The 18225-nt window shown below is 36.3% G+C and overlaps 2 protein-coding genes across 3 annotated transcripts in view; one reads left to right on the top strand and one right to left on the bottom strand.

The window, feature by feature from the left end:
- Positions 1-18225, bottom strand: part of Ano3 (anoctamin 3) — a 261204-nt gene that overhangs the window by 62400 nt on the left and 180579 nt on the right. Inside the window, exon 14 of the mRNA XM_076570257.1 lies at positions 16405-16465. Coding sequence (XP_076426372.1) covers positions 16405-16465 — 61 coding nt within the window. The remainder of the gene's footprint in view (positions 1-16404; positions 16466-18225) is intronic.
- Muc15 (mucin 15, cell surface associated) lies at positions 1752-16491 on the top strand. Of its 2 annotated transcripts, none has more exons than XM_042275889.2 (4): positions 1752-1982; positions 8839-9563; positions 11667-11816; positions 14935-16491. In XM_042275889.2, exons 2-4 carry the CDS (start codon positions 8876-8878, stop codon positions 15093-15095), a joined length of 999 nt encoding a protein of 332 aa, XP_042131823.2. In that variant the 5' UTR covers positions 1752-1982; positions 8839-8875; the 3' UTR covers positions 15096-16491. The 2 variants fall into 2 exon arrangements, with proteins under 2 accessions (XP_042131823.2, XP_076426373.1); XM_076570258.1 differs by having other exon boundaries at positions 14990-16491.

Genomic DNA, 18225 nt, shown 5'->3' on the forward strand with positions numbered 1-18225 from the left:
TATCTATCTATCTATCTATCTATCTATCTATCTATCTATCTATCCATCTATCTATCATCTATTCATCTATCTATCATCTATCCATCTATCTATTTATCGATCTAAGCTATTCACATGTAGATTCACATAAATAAGAAGTTTCTGATCACTATCAAATAAACTGAATAACAACCAAGGAATTCAATTAATATATGTTTTTCAGTTTTTGGTTTATTTCTAGATGTGCTCATGATGGGTGTTTAAATAGGGCTTTCCCTAAACATGTATTCTAATCAGATGGTTATGGCTGTAGGAAGGCAATGATGATAAATGTTCTAAGCTCTCAGCTAACATCTTCAGGAAAAAGGTCAAGACAGCTTTGACCTCAGGGCAACAAAAGGAGAGAATTGGAGCACAAGTGCTTCACATAGTTCCTGCCAGTCATCAGCTATATAATTACTATGGTGAATGAAGTCAGGAAGGAGTAATGATATTCCTACACACACCTAGGAGAATATCTAAGGATACCATACACCCAATGCTATTTAGTCCATACTCAGTTCCCTAAGTTCAGACAAAGAATATCCTCATCCTCAGTAAATTCTTTTCCTAGCCACTTGATAATCTGAAGATAACCAATTGAACTCTTTTTAGCCATCGCTCAGCAACCAGTTTTTTGAGTGAGTTTAACTTGTTTTTCTTCATGCCAATGTAGACACAACTTAAATAGCCTTTGAACGAAAACTTTTTAGGAGTTTAATTTCTAATCAAACTCTGGGCCAGCCTTTGGGGTGCAGAAAATTTAAAACTATAGAATTACCTCATTCTTTCCTGAAACCAATTAACTGAGCAGATTCCGTACATTCAACTCCAACCTTCAGCTCATTCATTTTAGCTGAAGTTTCATTTACCCCTTCAGCAGATGGAATCTAACTGTTTGTACCACAGAAATGAAGTGTAAACCTCAGGTATATTAAGCAGGACAGACTGGTACCAGTCCCCAAATACTGAAGTGAAGAATATCCTACATTTAAATTTCTCCCTTTGATAAGACATGGAAGGGGCCAAAAGGAAGCATAGAAATTCGTTATTAATTCAATTATTTAATTCAGTATGACCTGGGCATTCTAGAAATCTTCTAGCTTCTAACATGAGAGTAAAAGCTAATAGAACAAAGGGTGGAAGCTGCTTGATCAAGAAGGCTCTTGGTTCATTCTCACACAGGCCCCAATGACTCTCTGAAGCCTGAAAAATCAGCAAGAACCTCAATATAGTACTGGAGGTTATTTCTAGAGTAACCCCTCCATAGCAGTCTCAAGGACCCCAACAACCATTTATTGACTTTGTATAAGTTAAGTGTGACTTTCTTTAATACCAGTTTCAATGCATCTCAGGTAAGTCCCTCACTACTGACACCTATGAATATTTCACATTCAGGTTTAAAGTAACAAAGGGCCACTGCAGAGAAGGACTGAAGTATTTGTTTATGAGGATGAATAATTTGGGGCTAGCATAAAGAAGTAGGTGTGGAGCATGACTCACTCAGGTTTCTGTACCTGCAAAGAGGTAGCCAGCATGTTTCAAGAGTTCTTAATACACCAGAGGATGCTACCAATCCACTCCCCTTCAAGAAATAAACAATTCCCCTTTTGCTAGTGCTGCAGAGAACGAGCCTATCTCAAAATCTGACAAAGCAACCTATGAAAACTAGAGGGTTGGGCCTTTTTTCAGACCTGAGTGAGGTGATATCCTATTGCTTACAGCTGAGAGGCAGGTCAGTCAGGTTCTTGGCTGCTCCATTACACAAGCAAGATACTGCCAGCCAGCCAACCAGTCAGCCAGTCAGCCCCACCTAATTTTGTGTCTCTCGCATCTGCCTGTGTCCTGCTCAGTGCCACTTTGTCACACTTAACCCACCTGCTGTTTCATGCGCTGAGGACTCATTCCAGCTAGAACAACTTGATATTTTATTTCCCATCTGTAAACACCTGTTACTTCTGAAGGTAAGTGTGTGCCTCTTGGGATTCATTTTCTCCCTCCCTCTGTCTTTCTCTCCCTTTCTGTTTCTCTCTCTCTCTCTTTCCTTTATCAAGGAGAATCACGGTGACCTCACCTTTGACAGAACAATCAAGCAAGTAGCTACAGAGACTCTGGTATAAACAGGCCATTGTCTCCTTAGTTAATTACCTTCTAAGTGAACATTTGCACTGTAAAATGAGTTAGCTTTAGGAAGTACTGCCAGAGTTGGTAACTGACCAACCCAGCACAAGAGTTCAGTGAAAATACTGTTTTAAATGTGTGTCTCAAATACAGGGTTTCGTCAAGTCTGAGCAAAGCTGTCAAAATGTTTAAGGTGGAACTGGAGGCAAGAACACAATTTGAATAGCTTTCAAATAGGCATTTAGGCTTAAAGTTTTATTTTTAAGTATAATACTGTTTTTTTTTTTTAAAATTATCATTACATGCAGTGAATTAAAAGCTTCCATACATCTTTTTCAATGGTGTTATTAACTAAAAAAAATTGAAAACTGTACATTTCATTATTTTGATCTAGCATGTATGGCATTCCTAGAAATTTCAGAAGGCTAAGTCACTCATAGAAAACCTGCTGTGGAATGAGGGTTTTGATAGGCTTTGCGAAAGTCATTTTCAGCTTGCGGCCCTTTGAGTTTTTTTTTTTGTTTTTTTTTTTTTTTAAAGTTTTCCTGTTGACCTACTTTCTCTTTGATCCATAGAAGCTGTTTCTAAAGACAGTGAAATGTGATAGAAGTCTAACCCCTCATGCTTGGGAGTTTGGCTCCAGAATATTTCTTTTGGAGACACATTCTTTCTAAGCTTTGTAGTCATCCATCTATTTTTTCACAGTCGTGAAATTCATGACTGGACTCCCAAGTTAGCAAGCAAGATGTCATTCTCTTTATTTTTTCCAGGATTTATGTATATCTGAGTCTCTTAATAGAATGGTAGCAGAAACCTTGGAGAATTTCTTTCAACAAAAATCATTCATTGATTCTTTCTTTTTCCTCAAATAAAAGTGAAACAATAATTATACTGAATGTTCTCAGGTACAAGTAGAATGTCTGGCTTCTCATGTTTTCCAATCTTTATGTAGTTATGTCTTAGAACATAATTTCTTACATTTTTTTTAATCTGGCTGTAAAGAACGTACTTAATACCAGCCAAAATTGCAACAGCTACTTTCAATAACACCAACTACTTAAGTACAGCCTGGATGGATGACTGAGCTTTTTATGACAAAACTAAACAGAATAAATAACCCCTTCTATATAGGGAAGTTAAGATCTGAGACAGGAAGCAATCAAAAGCAACTGGGCAAAGTGGGAAGGTCTATGCCCTCAGGTATTCACCACAGGCACACAACATTGTATGACGCCTTCCGAAGAGCTGAACTGATACTGTTATTGAAAACCCTTCTTCTGACTGAGTTAAGAATGAACATCATCCTTTTGTTGGCATGAGTTTACAGCCAGACACAACCAGGGTACCTCCTTATTGTTAAGACTTGGTAGGAAGAGTATGACTCAGTTACAAAGGGGAGGTTTGGCAGAATAATGACATTATACAATTAAGAGCAATCAAAATGGAGCACAGCAGGAGGGTTTGCCTCCATGAATAAGTTTGTCTCCTCTCCAGGTGTGTCCAACCCCTCCATGGAGATTTAGCCATAGGCAGCCACCTTACAGTGCCAAGACCCAAGAAAGGGAATGCGACAGTGTTCATTCTCCTTGTAGAAGAATTGTTCAAAAATTGAAATTTACTCTTTGAAATCACATTTTAAGTGTTGTTAAATACAAAGAGCAGTAACAAATTCACTTTCTGGACATTTAGAATCTGGACTTAAGGTATACAGATTGGCTCTGGATCATGTTCCCTTTCTGTTCCATGCATGACAATTCTATCCTTAGTTTTTAAAGTTTATGATAATTACACATCTGTTTCTGTTACATTTCCTAAATTTCTTTTCATGTTATACCCCCAGTATTACTCCCACACAAGTGCAAGAAGAGGCAAAAGAATAGGGAGAAATATGCTACTTCGTATTCCTGATATTTTTTCTCTCTCTGAACATTTCATCTTCCAATTTATCACTTTCTTCCCACTCCACAGGACATCTATCTGGTAGATGAACTTAGGCAAACTCAAGCATGCCATTCATAAGACAGCATAATTAATTTCAGCTTAACATATTACATTGATACACCACATCATTTAAATGCTTGAAACCTATATATGAGGAGAGGTTCAAAGAAAAATGAAAGGGGAAAAATGGAAATTTGATCCACTGTCCTCTGTAGGCTTTATATTGTCCTCATCATTAGCTCTTACTGTTCACAGTGTACACTGTTTAATTCGGATGGGTCCAAGTTAAACTGAGTCACATTGTCCTTGCTTCTGCAAACTGTCAGAGCTAGAGTTCCGAATACCTGATGGCTTAGATTTGGGGCTTCTTCTATCCCTTTAAGATAAGAGGTATCAAAGACATGTTATATGGTTACCCTAGAAGCCAGGGAGGAGAAGCAAAATTATTTCCTGATACAAATGTCAGACTTATAGGCCTAAATAAGTCTTTGCAACACCATGGCCACAGCTGTATCCATTTCTCAATTAACTTTACCTTGTATTCAGGCATAATATCTGTTCCTCTCTTCCTTCATTTTAAATCTTTTCCCAGGAGATAAGTTATAGGTAGTAACAGTGCTTTGGCTTATTTGGGGTATTGATACCCAAGGTTTTCAGGTTACACTCCAAAGTGAGTCGAAGGAATGAGAGATGCCCTGGGTGGTTCAATGTCACAGGCGAGGTGAAACTGGCACAATAAAGCTCACTTTGTTGGCAGGAGAGATGAGGATTCTCATTACAGGAAGGGAGTGAAAGCTCCAGGCTAAGTTCCTCATGAAAAACTGAAAAAAAATTAGAACAGCTAAGGCCCTTACCCTGCCTCTGGTGACTATACTCTTAGGAGAAGAAATTAAGGAAAATGACTAAGTAGAATAGAAACCAACTGGCATAATAATGATAAAAAGAGTGACCAAGTACAAGGCCTAAAGCAGAGCACAGGCGGCCGATGGAAAGAAAGACAACAGTGTGTGCTGTGATCTGTACAGATTTCATTGGAGAAAACTACCTCTGAAATGCACAAGTAGCTTCACCAAGCTAAACTACAAATGGCTCTCCCTGAATGGAATATTGACAAGCTATGGGTCTAGGAAAAATTATGTTTTTTTCATGTGGATCATACAAGAAACCATACAGAAAATTGTAAGAGTTTTTTATGTTAAGACAAAAGTACACTCATCATGTTTGAGAAGTACTTAGGCTAGAAGGACCTGTGTTTGCAGCATTTTTAGTATGGCTTAAACCCTTCAATTTAGAAACTTTGTTTAAAATGATGGTGGGAAGGTCTACAAAGACAGAATGCACTAAGTTGTATGTTCCTTTGCAATTGCTCTACAGAGTACAGTTGGCCCTGCACATTCATGGGCCATGTGTCCACATATTTAAGCAAAGGCAAATTGAAACAGTTTAGAATAAAGGCTTGCATTGAACATGGGCAAATGCTTTCCTGTCATTGTTTCTTAAACTTGCTAGCATTTCCACTATTTATCTCTTGTCTCTGGTATCTTCAGTATTTTAGAAGCATTTGAAGTATATAGGAGGATTGGACTCTGTAATATGTCAGTTATTAAGCCACACTCCATAAAAGACTTTACCAGCTGCAGATATCCATGTTCTTGGAAGACTCTAAATTCAGTTCACTCCAGTTATTGAGTAACAACCCCACATATTAGTTTTAACTCAAGTATGCAAAGATTTATTCTACCCCTATATTTGATTCACCAATGTGAGTCCTTGGATACATTGTTAACACTCTTTATGCCTACACTTAATTATTTGTAGTTATAAATTATTTACAGTGACAAATCTTGTTCTGTCTGATTGCTTTGTAAGGATTCAATGGAAAAATGTATAAAACTTCTAATATATAATAAGTATAATTAATAATGCAATTTCCTGATTATATTAACAATTTTAGGACTGAAGCCACTTATATTGATATTTACCAAAAAGGAAATAAAGTATAAGGAAATGGAATTACCACAAATGTAAATACTTCTGTAGTTCCTATCTGGAAACAGTATGAGGAGCAAATAAGAACCCTTTAAGTGAACAGTACCCTCTTCCCACAGGTATCCATCCACTATCTCTTGTCTTTTAACAGAGAGTTGTGCCTGTTTTGAACTTTATATGTATGGGATTACACTATATGCCTGGATTTTTAGGCTTTGCATTATGTTGATGATAATCATCCAGTATGTTGCATAAAACTGTAAGATGCTAATTTTCAGCATATGAATAGGCCAGGATTTGTAGTTCAATCTGTTGCTGGTGGATTTTAGCCAGACACTCATAAGTAATGTGCCTATGAATATTCCCGCATGCCTACCTGCTTTATATTTTAAGAAGACTTTTCTTACTTAAGTGATTAGAACGGGGATGGGAAATGTTTCATCCCAGTGAAACCTCTGGAATGCAAAACCTCAGGCTGGTTTCTGAAAGCTTTTGATGAGACGGTATATCGGAATATAATGCAGATGTTTTTAACTTGCAACAGATCATTGGGTGGAAGGTGAGAGCAGTCAATACAATCAAATTATAATCAGAGGGGCATGAAGGCTCTCTACACCCTGTTTAAAAAACAGCAATGTTGGGCGGTGGTGGCGCACGCCTTTAATCCCAGCACTCGGGAGGCGGAGGCAGGCGGATCTCTGTGAGTTCGAGGCCAGCCTGGGCTACCAAGTGAGTTCCAGGAAAGGCGCAAAGCTACACAGAGAAACCCTGTCTCGAAAAACCAAAAAAAAAACAAAAAAAAAAAACAGCAATGTTGGCAGGGAAAATTCAGGGAAAGGCCTTAAAAATTGCAGGCAAGGGGCTGAAGAGATTGCTCAGTGGTTAAGATCACTGGCTGCTCTTCTAGTGAATCTGGTTTGATTCTCAGAATCCACAGGGCACTTCACAGCTATAACTCCAGTTCCATCATCCCTGATGCCCTCTTTTGATATCCATGGTGCCTAACATGCACGTGGTACACATACATGCATTCAGGCAAACTCTCATGCACATAAAATAAAAATAAATCTTAAAAAAAATTTGCAGGCAACATAAATCCTAAAATTTAGCAGTTGAACTTTCTCCATTTTCCTGAGTTGAGTTGGAATGCTTTAGTGAAAAGTAAAACCCAATTTGAAGAGCATCAAATCAGTTTTCAGACTTTATTGTTTGAAGAGATTGTTTGACATGGAGCCTTATATTTTTCTATGCTGGCCTCGAACTGTGTAGCTGAGAATTACTCTGTGCCTCTGATCCTGTACTTTCTCCACACTCCTCCTTACTGCTGGGAATACAGGCACGTACCAGCTTGCTCGGTATGTGCAATGCTGGGATGGAATGTTGGCTTTTTGCATGCTAGGCAAGCACTCTAGCAACTAAGCAATGTTCTCAGCTCCAGGCTAACATTTTTTAAATAGAAAAGTTCAGTTAAAGATACTTGCATCATTTAGCATTTTGTTTGCCTCTTCTATTTATTAGTTTCTATTACTAGCCACTCTGAGTCTCAGTTTCTTCATTTACATGAAGAACATAACACAAGCTATTCTTATCTTAAGGTATCATGTACCAATGATCAATACAATATTAATTGTAAACCTTGTAAGACATTATAGCAGTGGTTGTCAACCATTCTAATGCTTAGACCCTTTAATGCAATTCCTCATACTGTAGTGACACCCACTCATGCAGTTATTTTTGTTGCTACTTCGTAACTGTAATTTTGTAATCTGTGTTTTGGGATGGTCTTAGGTCTTAGGTCACTCTTATGAAAGGGTCATTTGACCCCCAAAGGAGTCACTATCCAAAGGTTGAAAACTGCTGTACCACAGAGATATTACTTACTTTAGGCCAGATACTGTTCTGAATGTTTCTTCATATACTATTTGATTTAGTTTCAAAATAATACTGTAAAAAAGTTTGGTTACTTTTACAATAATATATTAACAACTTATACTAATGATGACTCTATAAGTTATTTATGACAGAGGCCTACTCTAATTTTTCCCTTATCACCTACTTCCGTGTTAGGGAACTTCCGTATTAAGCAGAATGGTGTGCTTGGATTAGCAAGGTCACCATCATGGTTTTATTAGCTAATAGTGCCATAATCTACCTAGGTAAAATACCTAGTATTTTACATCACATGCCCTCAACCATATTCTTCATTTATTATAACACAGCTGCTATCTCAACTTCAATGAATTAAAAGTAAATATGAATAAAATTTATTCAAAGGAGCTTTGGAAAGACTTCCTTCATAGATATAAGAATGAAATATTTAGTGTGTGAGTAGTAGAATCATCTTCACAGTCAGCATTCAAAATAACATCTCTGTAAAGAGAATGCTTTCTTAGATAGTTTGAAGAAACCAGACAGCTCTGCATGTTCTATATTTACAACATTAAAAACATTACTTAGCAGCCTATGGATATGCACATATATTAATAAATATCCTTTCAAATTATTTCAAGCTCAGTGATCTTTGAAATAGCAGTATCTAACTTGACAAGGCTGTTCTCTGCCATTTTCCTAGAAGGAAAGGTTATATAGAAAATAGAATTTAATGGCACTGGTTTAAATCCACAATCCATCCAAAGCAAACATTTTAGAATAAGAAATATATTATCAACTCAACATTATGTCTCTGTATTTCTTTCCTTTTAGTAATGAAGATCCATAGAAAAACTCAGGATGCTCTTAATAATTTAAATGATTGTTATTTTCTTTCAGATTCCTCATACTAAAACCAATACCAAAGAAGGCTACCATGTTGACCTTAGCCAAAGTTGCATTGATCTCAAGTCTGTTCATTATGTTACCATTTGGGAGGCCTCAGAAACAAAATCCAAGAAGAAATGCAACTCAGTATACCATAGAAGATTTGAAAACAATGGGAAACAAATCCATTCCTTTGGAAAGGAGCACAAACATAACTTCAGAGAATGAAAGTAGTAACACCTCCAAACCCATGGTGACAGATGCCTCTCTTTTGGATCTACCCACAATCTACGAAACAAGAAATTCCACCAGTAACTGGCTAACAGCTATCTCTACTAAGGATCCAAGACCCACCTCTACATATTCTATCCCTCCCTTGGCTCATGGTTTTGTTTCCAAGTTGCCTTTGAACTCATCCACAGCAGATGTAAATCCTATACAAGTCTCAGCACATTCCAATTCTGTACATGCCACATCACCAGATAACTTTACTTGGTCTCTGGACAATGACACCCTACATATTCCTGACAATATTTCCAGTACAGCCAGCATCCTCCCTCTGCCTCCAATGACCACACCCGTGACCCCTTTGACAACCGAACCTACTGGATGGCTTGACATAAATGATGACAACTTTGCTGGGTTTACCCCATATCAGGAAAAAACAACTTTGCAGCCTACCTTAAAATTCACCAATAATTCAAAACTTTTCCCCAATTCATCCGACCCCCAAAAAGGTATATATAAATAGATTTAATTTCTTAGCTATGTAAGGCTCAATTTCTAGAGAAGTCATATAAATTAAATCCAAGGAGTGCCATTCTAGGAAATGCAGGCTATTACAGGGGTATGGGTCATTTTTACCTATGAGGTGTAAACAACAGAAGCTGTGAATTGGTTTTAGGACTTAATTGAGCACATGCTAGTTATTAGCAGGTAGGAGCATAAGGAGAGAGTGGGACAAAGGGTGATGATGCGAAGTGAAAATGCTACCTGAGGCATCAGGTAACACTTCCATTGACTCTTTAGAGACAATCTGGACTTTCGGGTGCTCTCAGGAATAGTCTACTAATGAGCTTTAAAATATATGCTTGTGAGCTTTGAAATACTGAACAAAATGAGTGCTTTTATAGATTATCTGACCACACAGAGTGACTGTAGAATAATAACAGAGCAGTGACATTCCAAGAATTACCTGGGTAAGCTTACCACAGGAAAACATCCTTAACTTTTAGTTTAATATCTAATGAGAATCATATACATATAATTTTGGATCACAGCATTATTAAATAAACATTTGTGTGATTCCCTTAGAAACTGTGTCTAATTTAAAAACATAAAGTTGGAAAGCTATCGGAGGTCATATTATGCATTTATTAAGCTTAATTTCCCCCCTTACCACAAAGAAAATGTCCTTAACTTTTAGTTTAATATCTAATGAGAGTCATATAAATATAATTTTGGATCACAGCATTATTAAATAAACATTTGTGTGATTCCCTTAAAAACTGTGTCTAATTTAAAAACATAAAGTTGGAAAGTTATTGGAGGCTTTATTATGCATTTATTAAGCTTAATTTTTCCAGGGCTCTATGTTTGTATGCCTAAGTGACCTTATTATTTTTAATAAAAACTTCCTTTTTTGAAATGAACTCAGTGCCTTCTGATGGACTTTCTTTGAGGCCAAAATTATTAAAATATGTAAACACATAATCAGATTGGCATTTGTAATCTGTTGTCAGCATATGGGAAATGTTTTAACTTCTAAAATCTAGGCTTTTTAAAACAACATGATAGCAATATACGGTGTGTGCATACACTTTCATTTTTAATTTTATAATGTTTCATGTTATGATTTTAACACATCCCATCATTCCTGAACACTCTTTTATCCATTAGAGAGAATACTTAAAATGTTTCTTTGTCTGTCTAAACTCAATAAATAGATGTTGTGAATACAGAGCACTGACCCATACAATAGCTCTTTTATCAAAATTGTTATGTTTGCTTCTTTTTATTGTAACAACCTTTTTGTTTTTGTATTCCAAATGAATTAATTTTTTTAGGAGTGAAATCTGGTATATAGCTTAGAGAGCCTAAGAATAGCTTCATTATCTAATTAATGAACTTCTCAAGACACTTAAAAGTACAGTTGGTATCTAGAGACCAGGGGTGGTAGTAGGTTAAGGATTACTTAATTTTCAGGTCAAGTATTCCACAACGTGGTAGAATACAGTAAAATTTTAGTTTCTTGATATCTGAGCTGAGGTATAAGCAGACATTACAAACATCTTGGTTTGTCCTTTGTTTCTTTCATTTGCTTAGTTTGTAAGTATCTTATATCAAAGTAGATTGCTTCTCCTTTTAGTATCTTCTTCTTGACATTTAGTGGCTGTGTTATGTATTACTCACTTACTTATTGTTTTATACATATGATACTAAGTCAAATTCATTTTTATTTTAAATTTCCTCATGGATTCAGTGTCTATAAAAAGCTTAATAAATACAGTGTTAATTACTGAATTTAGATCTTCTACAAAATATGGCATTTTAGTACTGTTGGTGATAATAAGTAATAAGACAATTATAAATAAAAAACTTGGAAGTATCTCAAAGAAAGTAAAAATGTAGATGTACAGTTTTACAATTAATTATTTTTTAACCACTATATCACAAATACTGAGTACATGATAAAGCATATGTACAGAGACACACTGTTACCATTATCTAATTATTAAGACATATCAAATCTTTTATATATTGTGTCCTTGCATCCATTTTCATTTGTTGAATAATTCCTTTTCTATTTCTGAACTATAACTTGTTTTTTTTTCTTCCAGAGACTAAGAATACAGCAATAGTATTTGGCACCATTTTAGGGGCGATTCTGGGTGCTTCCCTGCTTAGCCTTGTTGGCTACTTATTGTGTGGACAACGGAAAACAGATTCATTTTCCCATCGGCGACTTTATGATGACAGAAATGAACCAGGTAAAGACTGCTTTCAGACTGTCACTCACACACAATGGCTTTAGTTAGGTGACCACCCTCTACCTAGGAAGGAGTCAGAGCTGTATGACAGAAGCAGACAAGATTCATTTGGACCCATCTCCTTCGCCAAATTATTATTACTATTAAATATTAATGATAATTAGCATTACTTTTTTGTAACACTTAAAAAACACTTGGAATTTTTGTTCATTGTATTAAAAGTGGCATTAAACAATGTTTCCTAAATCAAAACATATATGTAAATTTTGAAGACAGTGATATGAAATTCTTAAATGTGGCTCTGAAATTTGCAGGTAGACTGAACTAGAAACAAAACAATCTTCCTGAGTGAGATATCCCAGACCCAGAAAAAAAATTATGATGACTTTCTTAATCAGCCATCATCAAAGAGTCCTCTTGCAGCATATGGGAACAAATAGAGACCCACAGGTAGATATTATGCAGAGTGAGACATTTTGGAACACTCAGCTGTAAGTGGGATGTCTCTACCAAACCCTTCCCCTCAAGCCTCAGGGAGCCCCACAGGAGAGTAAGGAGAAAGATTTTAAGAATCAGAGCGAATAGAGGACCCTCCAAAATAATGCTTTCTATAGCAACATGATCAGAGTTCATATGAACTCATAGAGAATGAGGCAGCATGCACAGGGCCTTCATGGTTCTACACTAGGCCCCGTTTAGATTTCATGGCTTCTAGTTAGTCTTTTTATGAGATTCCTGAGTGTGAGAACAAGTGAGTCTGTGGTTATTGTGCCTTATCTTGGACTCTTCTTCTTCTGTGTGTTTGTTTTATCCAATTCCAATGTGTTAGTCTTTGTTTTATCTTTATTATATTGTATTTTTATTGTTATCCCTTAAAAAGAAAACAAACAGTTCTAGTCAATAATAATAATAATAATAATAATAATAATAATAATAATATTAATAAAAGCAAAACCCAGAAAACAGATGTGGCTCTGAAACACAGTGTCTGAAAGCTTCATATGTTTTTAATACATATTTTTATTTTATAATTAATTTAATTTTACATATCAGCCACGGATTTCCCTTTCCTCCCTCCTCCCACTCCTCAGCCTTCCTCCCCAATCCACCCCCCATTCCCATCTCCTCCAAGGCAAGGTCTCCCCTGGGGAGTCAGCCCAGCCTGGTAGATTCAGTTGAGGCAGGTCCAGTCCCCTCCTCCCTACACCAAGGCTTATGTACAGAAATAAAAACATCATACCTTAATTCAGAACTTCCCCACTCATATAATGCTTTTTTAAAAGCTAACCAGGCTCTAGAGATAGTTCAATGGTTGAAGCACTTGCTTCCCAAGCGTAACAACCACAGTTCAGATCATAGAACCCATGGAAACTTCTGATAAATGAGCCTGTAATTTCAGCACTTGTTAGGTAGAATTTCCCCAAACAAGGTGACTAGTGATCCTAGTCTTACTGCCGAGATCTGCATTAAACTAAGAGACCATGTCTCAATGTATAAGGTGAAAATCCCTTAAAGGAAGACCCCTGACATCAACTTCCAGTCTCCATATGCATACATGTACACATGCAAACATGCATAAGCGTAAAACACACACATACACACACACACACACACACACACACACACACACACACACTAGATTAAAAAGGCAACAATAATATCTGTAGCTGATATAAATAGATATACTAAATAAAGCCGAGAGTTTAATATATATTTTCAAACAAAAGATAAATGAAATCACTACAGACATTTGACTCTTCTCTCTCTTATGCTCTAGGAGAAGGTCTCTTTTCTTGAAAAGATTTCTGCCCCCATAACAAATAGTTACTTTCCTCTAATGAGTCTACTGGTGAAGTCCCATTGAACTTTCATGAGTTCAGTTCATCATTGATATATTACACATAATCAAAATCAAATCCATTTACTGTAAATTCAGGATAATTCTGTTTATGGGTTTCTACTAACCCAAATGAAAGAAAGTGACATGTTTCAAAGTTAAAGAGGAGGATTTTTAAAGTTTTCAAGTATATATATATTTTTTTAATAAGAAGCGTGTCTTATGTACATAATATAAAAAAATCATTCTGTCAGCTTTTTACTTTCTGTAGTTGTAATTAATGCTTAGAGGAGCAAGGCAGCCATGAGACCCTTTTTGATCTCTTCCATACAGTTTAGGAGACCTCTTTGAAGACCCAGAGTTCCCAAGAGGCTAGTTTGTAAGCAGATGGCTTAATAAATAGGCAGGCAACATAATACTTACAGGAATAATTAGATCACTAATATAATTAGTAATTAGTCCCTGCTTGCAGTACTGTGAGATGCCCAGGACAACCTAGGTTTTCTCTGAAAAAATGTACTCAAGCTCATTAAAAAAGTATTTCACTTTGCTAAAAATGAAACAGAAATCTCCTGAATCGTCTATCAGACTATCTTGAGTGATTACCTGGATCTATCAGATCAGAAGGAAGCATATTTTCATAAACTCCTTGCTTCCTTTTACACATTCACAGGGGTGACTATCAGGGTATTAAGATAATCAGTAAATAATGATGTCTTATTAACTGTCCTTATTTAAAACATATTTTTTGTACCAGAGATTGAAACCACAAAATTCAAAGTTGATTATTTATATTTATATTTTCATGTATAAGGTATTGGTATGCTTTGTTGAGATGCTTTTCTTACTTTCTTAATTTTGTGTCCAATTTAGAATTTTAGAAATACCACTGTTTTCTTTGGTTTTTTTTTTTTTTTTTGGATTTTCGAGACAGGGTTTCTCTGCGTAGCTTTGCGCCTTTCCTGGAGCTCACTTGGTAGCCCAGGCTGGCCTCGAACTCACAGAGATCCTCCTGGCTCTGCCTCCCGAGTGCTGGGATTAAAGGCGTGCGCCACCACCGCCCGGCCCTGTTTTCTTATTCATAGAAATAAATGTGTCATGTAAAATCTACTTATCTAATATTTCAAAAGTAATGTCTGAGAAGCCCACATAGAAGATGTATCTGCTCATCACTTAGAATAATTCGTACAGTCTGATCATATAATTAGGTGGCTGAGCATTCATCATTTAGAATATCACCATAAAACTATTTTGTTGGTTTTGCTGTTTTTTTTTTTTCAGTTCTGCGATTAGACAATGCACCAGAACCTTATGATATCAATTTTGGAAATTCTAGTTACTACAACTCAACTGTGAGAGATTCATCCATGCCAGAAGGTGGAGAAAGTGTGCATGATAGCATTCCCATGGATGATATACCTTCACTTCGAACCTCGATATAAAACTAGGAGAAGAATGGCTACAGAGGGCAAGAGTTCATCTCCATCGTGACCTTTTAATAAATTCACCTTTCAAGAGGTTCTGCAAGATCATTGCTGTGCCTTCTGCACAGGGAGAGCTGCAAAGGCAGGAGCCGTGCAGCAGAACAGCAGGTCCATCACCCAAAAGCTTTCTTTCCTTGCAGTCTTCAGAGGGGCTGAAGCATGCACTATATAATCATACTTTGTATTTCCATTTATTTCTCTAGAAAACCTTTGTGGAATAAGGTAAAATTAATACACATCACCATGGTAGCACTGAACGATAACTTAATAATAACCATTCTTCACACAAAATCTGGGGACCAAAACTACATGTTCTTAAAATATTTGGTGTTTAAACAAGAAACTAGAGTTAACTCTTCACTCCTCTTGTCTGTAATCAAGAACTACAGAACAAAACAAGCATTTTCTTGGGGTACAATTTGGATGGTAATTTTTTTGTTTGGTTCAAAGCCAGAAATATGATATGGTAAAGTTTCTGATCCTGAGAAATTAAGGCAATAATAATGAAAGCCTTGTCGTCTTCTAATACATTTCACTTTTCTACAACAGCATACACACACACATGGTCAGTCTCTTTGGTTGGCCAGTTGACAATGAATGCATTCAGCAGGGTCAGTAAGTAAACCAACTCCAGCCAGGAAAATGATAGCTGCCCTAAAAGTCCTCAATGTTTTAAGCAATTCCAATGTGCATGAGTACACATCGGGTTTCAATTAATTAGGCACCTTAAAATCTCAATGAGAAACATGAGGAAAAGGCTAAAGAATACCTATACATAATTAGTCTGATTTTAACTTGCTAGCTAGAAACTGAATTTGCAATACATTATACATTTTTGTTCAGTCATATGTGAAACAGTCTGTCCCTCTAAAGGTATGAAGAACAAGGCAAAACAACAAGTAAAAGCATCAAGCCAACTCATTAACCACTTCTTGTACCAGTAAAAATACAAGAGATTTAACTTTAGTTTTAGTTTGTCTCTGATAGTCTAAGCCTTGGAGATTAGAGTATTAAATAAGAGTTAAATTCCCAGTGAGTGAATGTATGAAGAAGGCAAAAAAAAAAGTAAGCATCATCCTAGAGATATTATTGTTGAATGAATACATAGTGTGAGTGGCACTTACATGTGTACTTGTGTGTGTGTGTGTGTGTGTGTGTGTGTGTGTGTGTGTGTGTGTGAGTGTATGCGGGTATACATGTGTATGCAGCACAGAAATACTGTTAGAAAGTCAGAATTGGAAAATAAGTAACAAAAGAGAATACTTACCCCATATTGCCATAAAAATAGCAAAGAAGACTGTCCCTCCATTATCAAACAAATACGTTACCTTAATAAAAAAGATAGAAACATTAATCATACTAATGATTGTACTAAAACAGAAGTTATTGCTTGCATTTGGTACCATGATTCCTCCTGGATTCTATCACAATGTTGTCCAGTCTATTATTCTGCTGACCTGGGGTCTTCATTGGTCCTCTATTAGCTTATGTAATTTACTCCTGGGAAGAGAGGAGGAAACAAAAGATTTCCCTTCTCTCTTCTCTCTGATTTCTCTGTTCCCCACCTTCATTCTGAACTTTAAGTGTTTCTAGATTCCCAAAGAAGCCATTTTATACCATAGTCAAACACATTATACTGTGAAATGTAAGTTAAAGCATTACAGGTTTTGTTTTCTGTTACCAAGTTTCCAGAATGGGGAAGTTATAAAACACAGAAATCTGGTAGTGATCAAGCTTCTTCAACTGAATGCTGTCATGGTACTATTTCTGATCTTTCATGTCTTTCAAAATGTGCCATGGGTCCAGTAGTGATTTATTTCATATGAAGAGTTTCATCTTAAGTTTTAAGAAGTTTTTTTCATAAATCATCAAGCACTTTTTTAATCAGCTGTTATCTGATATAAAGCTTGATAAAGGATGTAAAGTTATTCAATGTTATAGAATATAATTTTCAGTATTCAAGGATTGATTGATTTTAATAAAATTCAGATTTAATAAAATCTGATGCTTCCTTTAATTTGCACAACACTTTGCCCAGAAATTAGTGAAAGTAAACACTTGGCATGTAAATAAATACCACAGAAATAATAGCAGTCTTCTAAATATTCATGGGAAATATATTGCAAAGACTTCAGGACTTCAAACTGTGCTAAGCCCTGTTTGCTAAAATTTAATAAATAGGTCTGTCACAATAAGAGATTAACAATAGTAGCCAAAGATAGGATGGAGCAAATATAACAACATACAGTAAATCACATGTGACTGTGGACTTCCTCACATGCACAAAAATCTTAATAACATTATACTCACCATTCTTGTGGAAATGATGGAGATTAAGTGAAGTAAGTGAGGGAGCCATTGTGAGGCTGCATGAGGCTTCCATGCAAGGGTCACTTGTGATACTGGGAATATAGATCTGTTACCCAAGGGCTTCTGTATAGCTAGCAGATGGGTAGCATATACTACATGGATATGCAAAGAGATGATTCCTGTGCCAGGTAGGATAGAATGGAAGTGCTATGGGATGGTCTGTATGTCAAATGCTCTGATTGGTCAATAAATAAAACACTGATTGGCCAGTGGCCAGGCAGGAAGTATAGGTGGGACTAACAGGAGAATTGAGAGAACAGGAAGGTGGGAGGAGACACTGCCAGCCACTGCCATGACAAGCAGCATGTGAAGACACCGGTAAGCCACAAGCCATGTGGCAAGGTATAGATTTATGGAAATGGATTAATTTAAGCTATAAGAACAGTTAGAAAGAAGCCTGCCATGGCCATACAGTTTGTAAGCAATATAAGTCTTTGTGTTTACTTGGTTGGGTCTGAGTGGCTATGGGACTGGTGGGTGAGAGAGATTTGTCCTGACTGTGGGCAAAGCAGGAAAACTCTAATGGAATGGAATCTAAAACCTATGAATAATTTAATACTGGATTTTTCATTTAATATTATCAAAGTTCAGTTTATTAGAGTTAAATAAAATCTAAGAAAGTGAAGCTGCCAATAATGAAGGCTATTGTATAGAGGAAAATGACAGTATTATCCCCAAAGACAATAAGGCAAATCATGGGTTAAATGACACTTTTTTT

This window comes from Peromyscus maniculatus, chromosome 4 (genome assembly GCF_049852395.1).
Source record: "Peromyscus maniculatus bairdii isolate BWxNUB_F1_BW_parent chromosome 4, HU_Pman_BW_mat_3.1, whole genome shotgun sequence".
In the NCBI taxonomy this organism is placed as follows: domain Eukaryota; kingdom Metazoa; phylum Chordata; class Mammalia; order Rodentia; family Cricetidae; genus Peromyscus; species Peromyscus maniculatus.

Excerpts from the sequence above, each read along its gene's own strand:
- Muc15 (XM_042275889.2), top strand. The coding sequence starts at position 8,876 with ATGTTGACCTTAGCCAAAGTTGCATTGATCTCAAGTCTGTTCATTATG. Across the intron at positions 9,564-11,666 it reads TTCATCCGACCCCCAAAAAG|AGACTAAGAATACAGCAATA; the intron begins GTATATATAAAT and ends TTTTTCTTCCAG. Across the intron at positions 11,817-14,934 it reads TGATGACAGAAATGAACCAG|TTCTGCGATTAGACAATGCA; the intron begins GTAAAGACTGCT and ends TTTTTTTTTCAG.